General features: G+C 34.0%; 1 protein-coding gene across 1 annotated transcript in view; it reads left to right on the plus strand.

The window, feature by feature from the left end:
• Window positions 1–20326, plus strand: part of DST (dystonin) — a 575913-nt gene that overhangs the window by 472521 nt on the left and 83066 nt on the right. The window contains 3 exon segments of the mRNA XM_031964703.1: window positions 9219–9380; window positions 10884–11054; window positions 17131–17297. Coding sequence (XP_031820563.1) covers window positions 9219–9380; window positions 10884–11054; window positions 17131–17297 — 500 coding nt within the window.

Genomic DNA, 20326 nt, shown 5'->3' on the forward strand with positions numbered 1-20326 from the left:
TGGAAATTGCTACTGGGCAATTATTATTTGTACTCAGATTGCAAAATACATACCTAAAGAGACAAGCTTCATATCAGGACTTCATGAAAAACTGTGCCAGGCAGAGATTTCTGTTATTGAGCTTGAACAGAATTGCAATTCACCACATAGATGTTTGTTCTTCTGAGATGACTAAAGATAAGAGCATCCAGTCTTCTCTGCACAACAGTGTATTCTTGATGTTTCAGTTACAGTTTTGCAAGTATTTTCCCATTTGCTGTTATTAAATTTATCTTTAAAGATTAATAAGTTAAAAAGCAGGGAAAATATTGTTTTAAAATGTTCTATTGGAAATAACAAAGTTTTTTTTTTGTTTTTTGATCAGGATTATGTTCATCTTTCTAAAATAATCTGGCCTTAGAAATCTACCTTCTATGAAGGAAATATACTGGGAGAAATTAGTAGCAACCTATTAATATAATAATGCTTTTTACTGGATCTAATTTATTTTTCTGTACAGATGAAAAAATAGTGTTGACTAATTTGCAAGGAATGCCTTGTTCATCTATTGCTGTGTTTGTTTCATTGATATCCCAATCTTGAGATTAGTGTTTGACACATTTTATATATAATAATTAGGTTTGATTTATTAAATACTAAAGGTTTCATATTCTTAAATAATTATAACAACCAATTATAAAGGAAAATATAGGTAAGATTAATGAGGAGAATACAAGTATTATAGGATATAACGAGACATTTTCAGATAAAATATAGATGCCTCATCACTATATTCCATAATACATTCTCCTTCTTAATTGAGGGCATCAGCTGTAGTATAATTCTAGTACATACAAATTTTGACTCGTGAAAATTTAATGAAAATATTTAGTTTCCTTTGGCTACTTTGGTAGGTGACATATGCTATAATACTGAGAGCTAGGAAATTTCAATAGAATAAAATCAAATTTATAGTTATTAACATTTTTTCCCCTGGAGTATTTTGCTGAAATTCCTTCCTTCCAGTTATGTACATAGCATGCTTACTCCCTCCCCTCACAAAATAAAACCTGTTAAGGCAGCTCTATGGTACAGGATGGAATCACTCTGTTATCCTACACAAGTCTCTCTCTTAGCTTCAGTTTCTTCATCTGTAAAATGGAAATAACTACTTCAAAAGATTATTGTGATGATGAAACAAAATAGCATATAAAATGTTTTGTAAATCTTAATGTTATATTCATGCTTGCTGCTATTAGTATGGGTACAAATCAATTTTTTTAAAAAGTTGATACAATAATTTCAATACTGAATATGATGCTAACATAAATAACATAAAATTTAATAAAACAAATTGCCAGAACCTAGCAAAATGCTTTGTACATAGTAATTATTTAATCAGTGCTTTTAAAAGAATGAAAATTAGTATTTAAATAGATGTGATATTGGTCTTTCTTCCTCCTTCCCTCCATCTTTCCTTTCTTTCCTTTGCCATGGAACTGTTTAAAATTGTCAAAATAAACTTATACTGGTACTTATCAAAACTAATAAAATTTGCATTAAAAAAAACAACCTTCAGCTATGGAACTAAGTGTAATATAGAAGAAATGGCACTGTAGTTGAAATCTTAGAACCTGGATTTGAATCCTAGTTTTGCCCCTTACTGTCTTTGTAATGTTAGGCAGGTACTTTTACTCTTTGTTTCCTTATCTATAAAATGAAGGTATTGAATTTGATGACCTCTAAGATCCCTTTTACCTCTTTAGTGTATGATTCAACACTAACATTAGTAGAATTAATTGGAAATATCCTTTTCTTACTAGACAAGCAAAGTTTCAAATTCTCCCCATCTCAATTGTCTTCTCTAAAATGTTAAAAGGATATCCCTGTTCTATGCATGATTTTTAATGAACTTTAGATAACAGCTATATTTATGTAGACACAGTTATATGCTTGAGACTAGTTGCTGTGGTGGTAATATACATTTCTCAAAATTAAAAAAAAAACCAATTATATAAATGAAATCAGTTCACTTTAGAAATGTTTGGAATTTCTCTTAAATAGAAATGTAAATTTCTCCCATGTAGCTACAATTTTGCTTCCTATTTGTTTTCTAATAGTAAAAAATGATAGTTTTTTTTTTTTTGGCTAATAAAATTCCTATAGTGTGCTCGTTTTTAAAATATCTAACATCATTGTTACTGCTTCTGACCTCAAGAGAAGTACAGAATGCTTAAAAGGTAATGATATATTTCTGTGATGCTGAGGAAGTTGCTTGTGTGAGGCTGATTTACTCTAGAGAAACAGAATTTTTTCCTTCATATATTGGCTTTAAAAAAAAATTCAAAAAGTGCCAAAACATTTCCAAAATGCTCCTTACATTTATTTGGAAAAAAAAAACAAACACTGTAATTCTTAATATGAAGAGAGTTTGAATTCCTCTGAAGGTTAGGGCTCTTTGTAATTCTGGAATATTTTTCTGTACATTTTACTGTGACATTTAGAAGTTTCAAAATGTTATGGAAATTAGGTAGAATTTCTCGAATCTTGTTGCCTGCTTCAGCTGCATAGCTGATATTTTCACATTAAAAATAAACAAACAAATCGGTGGTCTCTCAAATACTGCTCCCCGCCCTCCCTAAATCCAAGAATTCTCTGATTGGTATGATAGAATTCTGTGATTGGCATGATGTCACCACCACTTACTTTGTTGCTTCTTCTGTGGCTTGAGCCTTTAAGTACCTCCCCCTGAAATAGTTCTAACTTGCTCAGAAAAGACCAGTCAGTGGTAAACGTGAAAAGATGACTAAAAAGTTAAGTCATGGGAAGCCAGAAAATGTAAGTGATTGAGAGAGCTGAGAGATCAGGCACCTACGAAAGAGAGCTTGGAAAGAATAATAGAACGAATGGGATAGTAGCAGATGTTGGGCTAAAGAATAAAAAAGGGCGTTTCTTTAAGCTCACTGTTGGGAGGCTGCCTGACGGGTTTATACTGCTTGCTGTGAGAAGCCAGAAGAGAGCTGAAAGGCTTATCTATCACGCTGGATACTACTTGCCGCTGGTGTTCCCTTGCTTGGGTGCCTTTTTTGCCTTCTTTGCTACAGCTGCTGCTCAGAATGATGGGGAAACTAAGAGCAGTTTGTTAGCCACAGAATGTGGAGAAGTGTGGCATCTAAACTGGATGGGAATTATGCTGTGCCTTAGAGGAAAAAACAAAACCACTTGTTTTTCAGCTCTGCAGTTGCCTTAGGTAGAAAAAGCCTTCTTAAGGAGAATACTTCGAATAAGGATCTTTTCAGGAGTCCCCCTTTAAAGGAATGATTATCATCTTGTTACATAGCAGCCTTTTTTGCTTTAAAGTGCTGCTTGAATGTACTGGCCTGGCTGCCCAGAAAGTCGTATTTTTCTTTGGAAGTTCTGAATACGCCACAAAGAAGCTGACTATGGGAAAGAAGAAAAACTGCCCTTTGAATCAAGGTTATTTATAGCTACTGCCAAAAAAGAAAAAAAAAGTAAAAGACATTTTTATTTTTCTTACATTAGATTTAAATTATTTTTCCTGAAGATTTGTTCTGTGCCTTGATCTGAACTATATACAGCTACTGTGTTTTTCTTTTAAGGGTCCGAGCCATGTCTTATTCATAAAGGAGATGGAAGTTTTCAAATCATTTAAATGGATTACAGTTAATCAGACTTCTACAGGAGTTAATCCACAGCCTGCTATGATGATTATTCACTTGGAGGGTTAAGCTGGATCTCTCTGATGCAAATTTTGACCTAAAACAGAAATGGACTGGCTGTGGAATGTTCTGAGTATTTGAGCCACTGTTTGTTTATGTCAGTGAGTGTGTGTATATATGTGTGACAGTGTGTACGTGTGTGATTGTGATTTGGGGGTGGAATTTTCTGTTTTTGATGCACTTTATATCTTAAAATAACTGTAAAGAAAAAACAAGCAGGTAATATGATAGTTGCATTTACACTGATGCACTGCTGATGACCTCAAACACCTCATAAATTATGACATGTATAATGTGCATACATGGGTGTCCTTTTGGTGAAGACAGTCTTGTAGTTCAATTGAGAAGTGCAATTTTAAAAATACTTGTGCTTTACCTTACTTCTCACTTTCTGGATTAAAAGCCACATTCTATATTTTAAATATCTCCAAAATGGGGAAGCCACTCAGCAGACCAGACTGTTTACGTCAGAATCCACCATGTGTTGGAAAGGGTGAAGAGGAGGAAGATCTAAATATTGAGGACTGTTATGTCCCACAGAGGTCAATCTATGATACTGTCAGGCTGAATGAACAGATCGACTCTGGGTCTAAAGGTAGCTTGTCTTCCAGGCATTTTACAGACCGGACCTTACCCTACAGTCACAGAACACTGGATGTTGGTTCTTTGTGTTCTAATGGTGCCCCAACTTCTTCCAGTGCTTTTGAGCTTAGAGGTCGGGAAGCTAACAAGTTAGATGAAAAAATGATCTTCGATGCACTCAAACTAAACAGTGATGTTATTCGGACCACAGCATTACCCAAGGCAAAATCTCACACAGAAAAAAAAGAGAATAGGCGCTCCTGGAGACTGTTTGTCCCACCCAATTTTACAGATTATGCAAACAAAAGTGAAAACTCATTTGTGGATTCTGCTGACTCGTCAGGTATCACTAGAGCAAGCAAGTGCAGATGGGGTACTAATTCTCTAACATCTGAAGATGATGACTCTGGTTTATGCAGTCCTCCAGCAGAGAGGGAAGAGAAACAGGACATTTTGACTGGGACCCAAACTCGAATCAGAAGCTTCTCCTCAGCTGAAGAGATCCACATAACAGATCAGTATGGACTCTTTATTTCTGCTAATACCACCAGTGAACAAAAAATCCCATTGCTTTCTTGTAGTAATGATCACATAGATGAAAACCACCAGTTGATTTTGCATGCTGTTCCTCAACTAAACACAACAGAATTAAGTGAGCCACAGAAATGTGAAAAACACCAGAGAGAGATCCAAGGTGAATATTGTCATGTACAGAATGGTCTGAAAGAGAGCATCATGACACACGACATACTGCTTCTGCCAAGGGAGGGAGAGAAGAGTTATCATGATTCTAATCATAGAGAAGAGGAAAAGACATATGAGGTTTGTGGATCAGGGGGACCACAAATTATAAAACATGATAAGGGATTTGTGAGTGAATCTCCTCAGGCTTCAGACATCCAGTTCACAGATGTGGTGATGAATAATGTGGATTATAGCAACACAGCTTTATTGGAAAATATGATACTTTATGACTTAGAAAACTCAGAAGTCCTACCTCCAGAAGAATTTGAGGTACAGCTTTCTGATCAGGATTTGGAATTAGAACAAACAAAATCTTCTCCAGAATCTACTCCTGTAAGAAATAAAGCAATCTCTTGGAAAATAAGCACAAACTCAGAAACTGTGGAGTCTATATGCAATGGCTTTCCATCAGTTGAGGTAATTAATTGAAATGTGAAATTTGGAATTGCTACCCCCACACCCAAGAAAAATTGTTGTTTTGCCCCCATCAAAGTATCATCTGTGTCTCTGATAAATAACCATTGGCAAATTGGGAGGGTGGTATTTTCACAAGACATTGTAAGATGTTGGAACAAGGACAAATTGGTCATTTTAACAAATTAATTAGGGGCAACTTTTGACAGTGGTGATTATTCCCAGCTGTTAAGGACCTTGCTATTGATTGTCCAGATGGTGCCTGCTTTCCCTTTTTGAGTGCTTCCACTGTGAATTTATGTTCATGTGAAGTTTTTACACAAATTGTGGCTACAGGCACTACCATTCAAGGGCAGTTATACTGAATTTATTCAGCTTAAACAGTCTGAGTCATAAATTTCTGTATTGTGGTAGTGAAGGTATAGCACACGAATTAAAGAATTGTTCCCTGCTACTGACTTTTTTCTCATAAGATATGCACCAGAAAGGGGATTTCTAGGCTTGTGTTTTACAAATAGTGTCTCAGTTTTTGAGAGTGGTGAGTGAAGTTAGAAAGTAAAGAGTGCAGCTTCGTAATAAGTAGAGGTTGTTTGTGGAGTCTGTAATTTTTGTCCTTCTTCTCAGATGGGAGTTTAGCTATTTTTGGTATTTTTTACTAAGCTCTTCTCGTAAACTTTGCCTCAGAGATCATTTTAATTTATTTTAAGCTTCTCTTTGTGAAGTTTTTGGGTTAGATTGAAGAAACAAACCTTGTCATTTTTGGTATCAGGTTACCACGGAACGATAAGGAATCTATACAATATTAGGAGGGTTCTTGTTAGTACTGTGTGAAATGATGGCCCTGAAGCAATGCCAGGTGTTCTTCCTAATAGGGCAGGAAAGGAAGGAGGAGACTGCTAGCTAACTAGAGGAGAGTTTTAATACTTTTTCTGAAAAGAATTTGCCACTTTTGTGTGTGTTTGTGTATATGTATAATTAAGCTTTTAGCACTGTGTAGATGTTGCAGCATTTTCTCCTTTTAAGATTTGGTGCCATTTAGTTATGAATAAGTTCAGGAAGGATAAAGACTAAAAATTGTTCTGTTCTGTAGCTAAATGTAACCTTAATGTCTATTAGAGCCAGAGTCAGAGCTTTTTTCTCCTACAGCGAGCTCCCCTAAGGTGGGGGAGGGGGGGAGAAGAGAACTTTCCTCTGATCATATAGATCTCTGGGGTCAGGAGTTTAGTAGTCTTTCCACTGTCCTTTGTTTTTGTGAAATCTTTACACTTAACTAAATTGATTACTAGAAATTGTGATTTAAATAATATTCAGAAAAAAATAGAATCATAACATCAAATTCTAGCTTTCCTTCCTTGCTCCAACTTTCTGCCAACTGCTTGGATGTTTTGTAAGCCCCTCTTTCCATTGCTAACTCCTATAACCTTCCTTCTCACCCTGTGTTTTTGTTTGATTTAATGCAAGTGATTTTTTATATTTAGTTTAATTATGTTGAAATATAAGATAGTCTTTATATAAAATAATTTCTAGGCTCTTGTAGAGATTTCAGGTTGAATTTGGAAGCTAGGGAGTACAATCCAGTGTCCCTGAGCTCAATTTGTATGATTAATTTTATTCCCTCAATATTTTTCAAAGTTACTTTCCATACTTCCAGTAATGTTTTGCTTCAACTACTACACTAACATTTACTCTGATAGTTTCTTTAACATTTCTTTAAATGGTCTGCTGAACTGACTGATCTATAATCTGATAAGTTTATATACAGTTTTTCATTATATAAATATTATTTCTCTCTGAAACCTAGGTTTGCAAACTCATTTCAAGAAAATATTTTCTTTTCATCATTTTCTACACCCAGTGAATAATTTTTGTCCTCTTATTTGATTTTGTTATATTAAAGGCATTTTTAATATCTACATATCTAAATTATCTAGATATTGATATAGCTATTGTACTAATCTGATTCAGCTTCCTCATTTGTAAAATGGGAAAAATAATAGTACCTACTTTTCATAGTTGTTAGGGGGATAATAGTTGTAAATTACTTTGCAATCTATAAAGCACTATCATTTACATAGTATATTTATATATATTATGTGACAGACAGAGGAAGAATTGGTAGCACATATGAGGCACCCCAAAAGTCATAATGCAGTTTAAACTGTTAAGCTTTTGGAGCACTTCATATATTAGTCTTTCTTCTCTCTCTTCTTTGCTACTCCCTATGTCATTCCCCCAATTCTGGGTAGAGATGAAGGTTCCTTATGAAATAAAATTTCATGGAGCAGTGGGAACATCATGTTGGGATAAGAAAGTGGTGATAAAACCAGTGACTGCCAATGTTCTTGGATGCTTTGGTTACCCACTGTGTCTGTAGACCACAATTTCAGAGAGAGAAATTAGTATAAGCTGAAGTAAATTGGTCAATCCACTGTAATTCACATGTAAGTATCTTTTGGGTTTCTCTCTGTGTCTGTGCCTCTGTCTCTGTCTCTCTTTGTCTCTCTACTCCCTCCCCCCCCTCCATGTCTGTGTCTGTCTGTCTGTCTGTCTGTCTGTCTTTCTCTCTCTCTCTCTCTCACACACACACACACACACTGTTTAGTATCATTCCATATCTTTGCCTACCTTTCTTTGTGACTTCTCAGTTGTGTGATGGATGCAAATCACTAAAACCTCTATTGAGCTTCAGTTTACTCATCTGAAAAATGGAGATGTCTCACATAGTTGACTATGAGATTCCAATGAGTCAAAGAATGTAAATTATTTTGCAAATATATTTGTTATGGCAGCCATATGCTCAATCTTGTGACTTTAGAATCTTATCTTGCTCCACTCCTTGAGTTTGACCTCAATTTCTGTTGAAAGTCATTTTTGGCCCTGGTTAAGAGATTGTATTGAACTAGTCTTAAATTTTATTTTTGTTCAGCTGTTTCAATCATGTCTGACTCTTCATGACTCTGGAGATTTTCTTAGCAAAGATACTGAAGTCATTGCCATTTCCTTTCCTAGCTCATTTTTACAGAGGAGGAAAATGAGGCAAACAGGGTTAAGTGAATTGCCCAGAGTCAAACCATCTAGTAAATGTTTGAGGCTGTATTTGAATTTGAGTCTTCCTGATCCCAGGCTTGATGCTGTATCCACTGAGCCATCTTGCTGTCCTAGGTATACCTTTTGTCAGAATTCTCCACTGTAGCCCTATAATCTGTTCATCATGGATAATCCCGCACTGCATAGCCATAGTTTCATTGAGCTACACAAGCCCTTCTTCCATGAGGAGGCAGTGATTTGGGGGGGGGGGGTATGTATTGAATTTTGTTAGTACTAACTTAAAAAAATCATTTTGGTGTCATTCTTAGCATTCAAAGTTTAATCATTCACCCCTGAAGCAGTTTCCATTCTGTTTTTTCTGTCATTTAATTCTATTTATAGCATCCTAGATTTAGAGATTTCGTGTCACACAGATATTATCTAGTCCCTCTAAATCTTAACTAGTTATACAATCTCGCCTATCGCTTCACTTTCTAGAAAACTTGCAGTACAAGACTAATAGGAAAATAAATAATTACTCCCCTCTCCTTTTACAGTAAATGAGACACACATTTTAAGCATGTGCACACACACACACACACACACATGCACACACACTAACATGCATATATCCACATTGATGGAATATTTTGGGAGTTAATTTGAGAACTTTGGTAAGTGGTTTTTAGACTTGAAAAAGGAAGAATTTCTTTTTTATTGTTGTACCCACAGGCTTTCCAGAAAGAGGAGATTGAACCTTTACAGGTTAAACAACAAGAGGTCAATTGGTTGGGTCAAGGTCTCATTCAGAGTGCTGCAAAAAGTACTAGTACTGAAAACTTGGAGCATGATCTTGAAGATGTTAATGCACGGTGGAAGACCCTTAATAAGAAGGTAATTTTATTTTTAAAATTTAGATTCATTTATAACAAGGCAATTTTTCCTTTTATAGAATTTTTTATAAATTCTTACTACTTTAGTTTTTTCCTCCACTTATTTATAATGACTATAAGAAAGCAGAGAAAGTGGCAGAGTTCATTAGTGCACAGAATATCAGGAAAACCAAGGTCTACATTTAACCCCTTGTGACTTTGGGCAAGTCATTTTGGTTTCAGACACTCTCTAGAACTATAAATTTAATAGCATTAAGCTCTCCATTGGCAGGAGGAGTTCCCCTCATCATTGAAATCATAGCTTCTTGATTTATTAACATATAGAATAGTTTCAGGATTAGTTAATCTTAGGTTTCCATAAACTCTCAAATTGTTCAACTTGTTTCTTTCTATTCCTAAGAAATCATCAACTTCAAACCTTATTTGACAAGTTAGAGGTATTCCCAGTATCATTCTGGAAATTATTCTCTGGAAATTTATGTTGCTTGTATAATTACAAAAAAACAATAAAGTTGTATGTACAGCTAGTCCACTGGAAAAGAGATATGCAAAAATATTTATTTTAGATGAGATTTTCTTCTAATAGCTCATATTATTTGCTCTTTATCCACATATCAGGTCTTGTACATGGATACAATGGGTACAAGACCCATTATAATTTGGTCTAATTTTTCCTCCTCATTATTTCCATCTGAAATACACTGACCAGTTTTTAAAAACGTAATTAGAATCTACTATAAAAATTTAAATATGTTTGAAATTAAAATTTGTAAATGTTAACAAATATATTTGATACAATTAGGTTTAAAATATAAATTTAACTTAAAATATTTGAAATACATTTACATTTCAAATATAAATATAAATACATGCCAAATATATTTATATTTAAAATACAGATTTAGGCTTAAACATTTTCAGTTATCAATTCAGATAGAAAAACAAATTAGCGTTTTTTTTCTCTGAGAGACAAAATAAATTCAAAAGGCAAAGGACCAAAGACTAGTGGTATCTGGGTTGCATGGGAACTCTCCTAGATATCTTTCTAAAGAAACAATTATTTTATTTAGTGTAAGATAATGCTATTATATTGCGGTTTCCTTGAGATGTTTTGTTTACTTAGAAATCCATGTTTCCTTTCTTTAAATTATCATATAGGAGATAATATGCTAACAATTTACCACATTCATTTATCTTTAGTGCCTCCACAATATCTTAATCTTTGCTAATTGTAACATTATTTGGAATTCTTAAGTTCTTGATTTAAATATCTTATTCCAATCTTAATTTTTGTTAAATATTTCAACAGCAATAAATTAAATGATTTCATTTACTAATCTTGAAAACCATAATTTCATTAGTTGTCATACTGTAATTAATACTTCTCTACCAAATATAAACAAAAATCAGAGAAAAATAAAATAAACATGAAAAGTAGTAGAACAAAAAAAAATTTTTTTCCCCCACAGAATAAAAAAAAGATTGACCCTTTTGCTTTGCTTAGGTTGCTGAGCGAGCAGCTCAGCTGCAAGAGGCTCTCCTCCATTGTGGGAGGTTCCAGGATGCCCTGGAATCTTTGCTTAGCTGGCTAGTTGATACTGAAGATCTGGTAGCCAATCAGAAACCTCCATCTGCTGAGTTCAAGGTGGTGAAGGCTCAGATACAAGAGCAAAAAGTAAGTAAACATTTTGAAATTTATATACCATATATTAATATTTGCATAGTTTTCTGAGACTTCAAGTACTATAATATGCCCTGTCATCAGATCAGATCAGATCAGATGCCCTGTCCTTAAAAATCATATTGCATTTCTTTTGTCTCTCTTGATAGACTTGTAAAGTCTTTGAGGGCAGGAACTGTTTGATTTTTGTCTTTGACATTGTGCTATGAAATACTAGGAATACAGACTCATAATAGGTAATTCATAAATGCTTGAGTCAAAAAAATACTACAAATGGTAGTCTGGAGAAGAAAAAAAAATTATAGAGATCACAATTATCAAGTATTCGAAAAGCTATTCTGTAGTAAGAGACTTAGACAATTCTGTTTGGTCCCAGAGTGTAAATAGTCAATCACCATACATTTTTGCTAAGTGCCTACTCCATACCAGACACCATGTGAGGTATAAGGGCTTTGACAAAAATCTCACTTAGTCTTTACTGGAAATAGTATATACACATGTAAATAATAAATATATACAGTAAGTAGAAAGTAATTTGGGAAGTGGGCACTAGCAACTAGGCAGGGGGGAGGGGAGCCAGGAACCCTCCCAAATTTGATTCTACAGTTCTTAGAATGTATCATAAAATTCTCAAAACAAAATTGATTTTTAATACATTCCTTTAATATTAAAGAAAAAAAATCATACACCATTTTGGTGGGTTAATAGAAGATGAGCAGTAACTGTATTTCATGAGGAGTAAATACTATAATCATGGCAAATCTGATTCTTCACAAGAAAATATTGTTAATCTTGAATGTACTAAGTATTTTAAAACTTTTGTTTTATTAAATATCTTGCTTCAATTGCTGCCCCAAAATAGGGTTGAATCAGGCATATTCTCTAGAAATAGGACAATTGGTTCGGCAAGACTCCTCCACAATTCTTTTGCCTGTTAATATAGTGTTCTCTATAGCATATATTACTAAATAGGATCAGGAATTTTAATTACTTCATCCAAGTTCCTTTTTGGGAAAAGAAATTTTAATTAAAAAAATATGTTTGGAATTCCAAATCTTTTGGAGAGAGAATGCAACTAAAAATCTTGGAAACAAACATTAATGAAACAGAACGATTTAGATATATTAGGGTTCCTATTTCTACCTACTTAAATCATTATCACTTCCTATTTTATTTACTTGAATTTGAGTTTCATTCCAGAAATTAAATAATAATGACTCACCTTGAAAGATCCCTTGCATTATAAAACAATGTCAAGTCTTAGCCTAAGTATAGCATATGGAAACAGTTTACCTGATTCAGTTGTATAACCTGTACAACTTAACTAAGGACTGCCCCTTTAACTATGTCTGTCAATAATTTCACTAGGTAATTGCTTTTAATGCATTTTCTCTAGAAGCTACAAGGATTCCTTTTCTACCTTTTTTTATAATGTAACATTTTTAAGGGACTTCTTTTCTTCTTCTTTCTCTTCTTCTTCTTTTCTTTTCTTTCTTTTTTTTTTTTTTTTTTTTTGGAAGGGGAAGGCAATTAAGTAGTAGAATAGATAGAGCAGTGGGCATAAAAGAGACGAGTTTAGATATAGCTTTAGGCACTTAGCTGTTTGATCCTGAGCAAGTCATTTGATTTTGGGTTACCTCAATTTCCTCATCTATAAAATGGGGACAATAATTGCACCTACTTTTCGGGGTTGTTGTGAGGGTCAAATGTGATAATACTTGTAAAACACTTAGCATAGTACCTGGCATGTAGAAGGTTCTATGTAAATAAATGTTAGCTGCTATTATTAGTGTTGCTGGTAGTGGTGGTAGTAGTACTACTACAACTAGTAAAGCACTTAACATAGTGTTATTGCTGTTATTATTATAATTACTTTGTCTCCACAATGAAGAAAGAAAAAAAAATATTAGCTGGTAACGTCTCAAACCTTTGTTCCTTTAACTATTGAAAAAAGCTTACAGAATGCTAAAGTTGGCACAGATCTCAGAGGTCAGTTGGTCTAACTCATCTGTACCTGAACAGTTATCTATTTTAACATTATTCCTTGTAAGGGAGTTATACCTGAGTAGGAATTTACAATATTCCTGACAAGTGTATCTCTACTTGAAGACTTCCAGTAAAGAGGGGAACCTACTATATTATACACTAAATACTTATTAAATACTTACAATATAAAGGACTATGCTAAATGCTGGAGGATATAATGAAAGAGCAAAAATAGTTCCAACTCTCAAGGAACTTAGTATATTGTAATGGGAGAGACAACATAAATAATATGAGGTTCATACATATAATGAAGATGGAGGGTAACATTAGAGGTGAGATATTAGCAGCCAGGGACTAGGGAAAGAACTTGGAGAAGATGACCTTTGATATGTATCTTGAAGAAAGGCAGGGATTATAAGATAATGAGAAGAGGGAGCATTCTAGATACAGGAAAAAGCCAATGCAAAGCATGGAAGACTAGAAATAGAGCATTTTGGTGAGGAGCAGCAAAGAGATCACTATGGCTGGATCATAAAGTGGGCAGATGTAGAGGGTAAGGTATAAGTAAGTAGACTTAATAGAACTGGTAGGAGCCAGGTTGGAAATTCTAAAAAATAAGCATGTCTGGTAGCATTTCTTCATCTGGGACAAGAGCTCAAGAGTTATACTAGGGCTTATTATATAGATATATAACTTATCTGTGTAAGGCTGACAATAAAACTGATGGAATCAGGAGTTAATCAGAGAAAGAGTACAGAAAGGGAAGAGAAATCTCTATGACAAGAGACTTGAGGGGTATTTATGCTTCAGAGAAGACACATGTGAAGATCCCAGCAAAAAAGACTAGGGACAGCTAAGACAAGTAGGAAGAGAGCCAAGAGAACAGTGTTAAACAAAAAGCCCAGAGTTGAGAGCGTAGGAAAAGGTGACCAACAAAATGTGATGCAGATAGGCCAGGAAAGAAGGGAGTGGAGAAAAAGGAATTAAATTAATTCTCTATTTTATCATTGTTAACTTTGGAGAATAGTTTTAGTTGATGAGATTGGAATTCTAATTGTATAGGTTAAGAGAATAAGAGGAAAGGAAAAGAAAGTACTGAATATGTACAGCATTTACAGAGGGAAGAGTTATAGGGTGATGGTTAGAAAGCATGGTAAGATCTTTTAAATTTTTTTTAAAGGTGGAGAGCCTTGGATGTGTTTATGGGCAGCTAGGAAGGAGTCACTAGATAGCGGTTGAAGATTCATGCATATGCAGTGAGAGAGAAGATGATAATGGGGTCAAAAGTACATATATAGAAAATGGTCTTGACAAGGAAGAGACGTCTCTTCATCAAAGATTAGAGTGAGAGAGGAGAAAGACTAGGGGATAATGCTGGAGAGATGTGAGTAGAAGAGAAAGCGAAAAGAGGGATTTCATGGTCAATGGCCTTATGATTTTTGGTGAAGTATGAGAAAAGATCCTCAGTTGAGATGGTAGAAGAGGGGAGTGGGGATTGTGGAAGGTTAGAGAAGAGAAGAGAATGTCTGAAATGGTCACTGTAATGAGTGGGATATAGAGACAACCATGAAGGAGTAGAATCGATGACTTATTGACATTAATGTAATAAATTTGTGGTGGACACAGTAGTGTGATTTTGTGACTTAATCCAGCTCTGTTAATCAGTAAATTAATAGAGAAACAAAGGAATAGACTGGTGAATATAATTCTTTTTTATTATACTTTTTATTTACAAGATATATGCATGGGTAATTTTTCAGCATTGACAATTGCAAAACCTTTTGTTCCAACTTTTCCCCTCCTTCCCCCCTACCCCCCATGGCAGGGGTTGATCAATACATGTTAAATATGTTAAAGTATAAGTTAAATACCATATATGTATACACGTCCAAACAGTTATTTTGCTGTACAAAAAGAATCAGACTTTGAAATAGTGTACAGTTAGCCTCTGAAGAAAATCAAAAATGCAGGCAGACAAAAATAGAGATTGAGAATTCTATGTAATGGTTCATAGTCATCTCCCAGAGTTCTTTCCTTGGGTAGCCGGTTCAGTTCATTATTGCTCTATTGGAACTGATTTGGTTCATCTCGTTGTTGAAGAGGGCCATGGCCATCAGAATTGATCATCATATAGTATTGTTGTTGAAGTATATAATGATCTCCTACTCTTGCTCATTTTCACTCAGCATCCGTTCATGTAAGTCTCTCCAGGCCTTTCTGAAATCATCCTGCTGGTCATTTCTTACAGAACAGCAATATTCCATAACATTCATATACCACAATTTATTCAGGCATTCTCCAATTGATGGACGTCCACTCAGTTTCTTGCTACTACAAAAAGGGCTGCCACAAACATTCTTGCACATACAGGTCCCTTGGTGAATATAATTCTTGTTTGGGTTTTGAAAAGGTATAATCAGCAATAGGATCATGGAGCAAGGCATCCAAAATTAAAGGATAGAGTTGAACTGTATCACCAAGAGACTGAAATTGCAAAGGAAAGAGAGTGTAGCTAAAGCATTGGAAACTGCAAAAGTTCTGAGAGATTGTATGAATTAGAGGTTATAGATGAGGAAGAAGAATAGAGTTAAGGGAGAAATGGAATAACAAAAGAGGATAGAAAGAATTAAGGTAGTTCTCCAACATGGAAATGGAAAACTTGTAGTTGATGGCAAAAATCAAGACTGTGACAAGAAAGTGAGAGTAAGAGTGGGTGAGGACACACACACACAAACACACACAGAGAATGAGTGTGTGTGTGTGTGTGTGTGAGAGAGAGAGAGAGAGAGAGAGACAGACAGACAGACAGACAGACAGGCAGACAGGAGAAGAGGAGGAGGAAGAGGAGGAGGAAGAGAAAGAAAAGAAAAAGAGGTAGAGGAAGAAAAAGAAGAGGGGAAAGAGGAGGAAGAGGAAAAGGAGGAAGAAGAAAAAGAGGAAGAAAAGGAGGAAGAAAGGGAAGGGGAGGGGGGAGGAGGAGGAAGGGGAAGAAGATGAAGAAGAAGGGGGGAAGAAGAAAAGAAGGGAGGAAGAGAGAGACACATTTAGAATGTCATGTCAAAAGGAAGAGAGTTTTTTTGAGTAATGGAAACAGAGGAAAGTCTAGAAGTTGGCAAGGAGTGTTCTGAATTGCCCCCCTGGGATTAATGTTTTATAGGATATGAGAGAAAATTCATCCAGTATTAGAAATAGTGGCAGGGAATGCAGTGTCATTGGAAGGAGCCAGGTTTAAATTTTTGCTTAGAAGAGGGAAGAAATGAAAGAATGAAAGGTTTAAAATGAAGGAAACATTCTTAATTATAGTATATACAAAAATATATATGTATACACACATAAAAATATAATGATAGAATAGAATATATAGGAATAATCTATAATTATTAAGTATATTACTATTTTTTTAATAAATTAAGAGCTTATTGTTTTCTGAATGCCACTTAGCAATGAATTTGAAATCAGAGAAGACAGAGACTTTAAAAGAAATTTAGTCTATTCTAATTTTTATAGATGAGAAAACTAGGTGACAAGTTGTTTATGATTTGTTAAGAATCACATAGCTAATAACAGGCAGAACTAAGATTTGAACAAAGGGCCTTTTGACTTCAAACCTATTACTTTCCCATGATACTTAGGTAGATTCTGGTCAGAGACCATGTTAAAAAGGACCAAGTATTTTTTTTTTTTAGTATCACAAACATAAAATAGCAATTTTTTAGTGTTTGGAACATTGCAGGCTTTTAATAGATAGATTCTGAATTTTTTCCTATTTTCAAAAAATTCAGAAACCATATATAGAATCCTCTAGAAATTTTTTAGTCAAAAGTAAACATAGAATAATTTGATGAAGTTATTTATCAACTCTACTACAAATCAACCATGAATTTATGCTCTTCTGTCTACAATGTATTAAAAATAGTAGGTTAGCCTTGGAAACAACTTTCTTCTATCTCTTTTTACTGTCCTCTGCAAAATTTAAGATAAAAAATAACAATCACTAGGAATATAGTTTCCTTTTTATCTCTACAGCAGAATGTTAATCTAGTCACTGCCTTGTTATTTAGTTACTTTATTGCTTTATCCCAAGCTTCTCCAGAGATTGTTGGATGACCGAAAACCTACTATTGAAGGAATCAAAACTGAAGGGCAAAAAATTGCAGCAACAGCAGAACCAGCAGATAAAGTGAAGATTTTGAAACAACTGAGTCTCTTGGATACTAGATGGGATACATTGCTTAATAAGGCTGAAACAAGGTATTTGGAACTATGTTAGATATTTAAGTATTTTATATATTTAACTCTAATCTCTTTTTGGCAACTTAAGGAATGATATTCCTGCAAAATGAAGAATTGTATTCCCTTCTCCCCCATTATTCCATATTTCCTCTTTATTATTTTAGGTAATATTCTTAGAAGCCTTATAGCCACCAGGAAAGCTGTAGTCTTACAAGTTGTAGAAAGCCAATTTCTTTCCATAGAGGAATGAATTTTGTTGGGGATTGAGGGATGGGGAATGACAAAGAAAGTGAGATTCCTGATCCCATCTTAGAATCTTAAGGAAATTACATGATGCTTTCTTCAAGTGTTAAAAAGTCCTTTGGAAATGTCAAAAAATCCTTTTTCATTGATGTCCAGAAGGAAAGCTGTTTCTCTAACTTGACCTCTAGACATGGGGAATCTATGTTGGAGCACAGAAATAAATCTTCTTGGTTTGCTTCTTCATGTTACTTCATTTTTGCACATATAACACTGACAATGTAACCTCATCTACCAGAGTGTTTGTATTTATAATTATAATTTCATTTATTATAAATATATAAATACTTACATAAATTATATTATTATTAAATTTATATAAATATAATTAATTTGTAGGATGAGGGATCTATGTTGAGCTCCATTTTTCTGAATGGGATTACTGCTGTTATCTCTGCTGCTAGGTAAAAGGTAGAAGATTAGAATGGGTGAGAAAAGCCTATTATATAATGTCTTACATTTTTTGGTGATTTAAAAAATTCTCTAGCCTTACCAAATTCCCTTCATGTAGGGAAGAAAGATATTCTTATTTCCATTTTTCATATGGAAAATGTGAAACCCAAAGTGAAACAGCTAGCCCAAAAAACTGTCAGAATTAGGACCTTAACAGTAATTTTTTTCCCCTTCTCTTATCATTTCCTCTCTGCTTTGGATAGGTCCTACTTTTGTCACAGAAGCAATCACAGACAATAAGAAAGTTGGAAGTAGTTCCAATTAGATGAAGCCATTTGGACTCTTTATCGAAGAGGAGAAAATTATTGCCTTAGTGAAAATTGGAAATTTCCTCTAAACTTCTAACTTCTCTTTTAGTCCTCTCTGTTCACTTTCCCTATTTCAAATCTGCATATTTCTTGACCTTATTCTGAAAAAATTAGTGGAAAGCCCCAGCTGATCTTGAATCATGTGATGTTAGTATTGGCGGGTAGGTAGGTAGGAGAACTATGGGAAGATGTGGCTCTTAAGGCAACTAAAAGTCTCAAATATCTCATATATCCCCTTAGTTTTTCTGGGTCATGTTCCAATGTTCTGCATTTCCATATGTTTTTACTTGTCTTTTTGACACCTTCATCGTGGTCAGACAATATAAAAAATACATAAGTGCGCTTTAAAGAATAATCCTTTTTCCTGTAATTCAGTAAATTGGTGATTTCATTATATAAGTACTCTTCATTACTGACCTAAATAACAGTGCTTTCAGGCCTGCCCATCTAATATGTCTTGTTTCTGTTATTTTTATAAAATCTTTCCCAGAGGATCTACCCAATATACTTGGGGCATCTTCCTCTATGTTGTCTTGACATTGTGTAGCTAATAGTGTATATATGGGCATTCTGTCCTTTTTTCTCCTTGTGTGACTTGATTCACATCTTTTCTTTCTGGATATACATATATTTCTCTGATGACAGTCTCCAGTGTATATTTTTCATCAGGCAATCAGCTAGCAAAAATGCTAGTCACTGGTTCATAACAGTGAAAATTTGTATTTCATAAATTTCACTATAATTTTTAATCGGTATCTCCCCAGTCGGGTGACAGTTATTTCTAAGTTATATTATAGATCTTTTTGGTGTTTCATTTGTGTTAATGTGGTATGCACCAAACTTTTAGATTCCTGCTTGCAAATATATGAAATTATAAAGTAACCAGCTTTTATAAATATGAACATAAACTGTTTGGTAGTTATTACATTTTCAATTCTATATGTGCAAAAATGAAGGGACATGGAAAAGCAAATCTTTTTGGTTTTTGCCTACAGATATAGGCAAAAGTTCTAATTCTATAATTTATCTAATTCTATCAAGAAATTTATTTCTTCAGTACTAGCAAAACTAATTATTTTCAATTAAAGATTTATTGGTTAACAGGTTTGAAACAAAAAAAAAATTAGATTTTTCTAACCTCCTGTTTTCCTAATGTCCTTTGTCAATGTTTTATAATTGCCTTTTATCCTGTAATAGGATAGTCTCTCATCCTTTATAATTCCATGAGATTACAAGAGGAATTATCTGGATGCAAAGTGGTCTCAGGCTGAAATACTCAAGAGAATGTGACTAAATCACTGAGATGAATTTCTCTCCATTCTCTGTAGGCCAGTGAAATCACTTGTCTTTGCTAAAACTTTAGATACAGTGAGACAGTGTTTTTAATTTACATGAATGCATCCTGCAATAGCAACTACAGCTACAACATAACTTCAAGCTGAATTTATAAATATAAATATACGAATACTTTTAATCCTCATAAGAATCTAAATTATAAAATGATTGTCTTAAATCTAACCCATCCTTCACTGTTGGTTGTTTTTTTAATTGGGAAAAAGGTAATTTTTTTTTCTAAAAATTGAACTAAGTAATTATAATTTTGCAACTGAAAGATCAGTTTTTAAAAGGTTGTCTTTATTGCAATAGAAGAACTATTTGTCATCCTCTGTAATTCTTTGAGGAATTATACACAATAAATATTTTTATAAATGCTTAATGTATGAATGAAAGAGCTTTTTGTATCTGAGGGTTGAAAAGTGTTGTCATCATTTGAAAGAAAAGTTTGTTGTTCATTTAAAACTTTACTGAAATTCATGTAATTGTACTTTTCCCTTTAATTTGTTGACTAGAGGGATTAATGTAATTTGTTCTTGCAATATTAATTATATATTTTAGATATATGTGAATACTTGTAACAAGAGTATAACACTTGTGACAAGAGTCATACAAACAAGGTGGGCAGTTGTGAAAGTTCTATCTTTTTTG

The sequence above is a fragment of the Sarcophilus harrisii genome, chromosome 4 (genome assembly GCF_902635505.1).
Source record: "Sarcophilus harrisii chromosome 4, mSarHar1.11, whole genome shotgun sequence".
Classification (NCBI taxonomy): domain Eukaryota; kingdom Metazoa; phylum Chordata; class Mammalia; order Dasyuromorphia; family Dasyuridae; genus Sarcophilus; species Sarcophilus harrisii.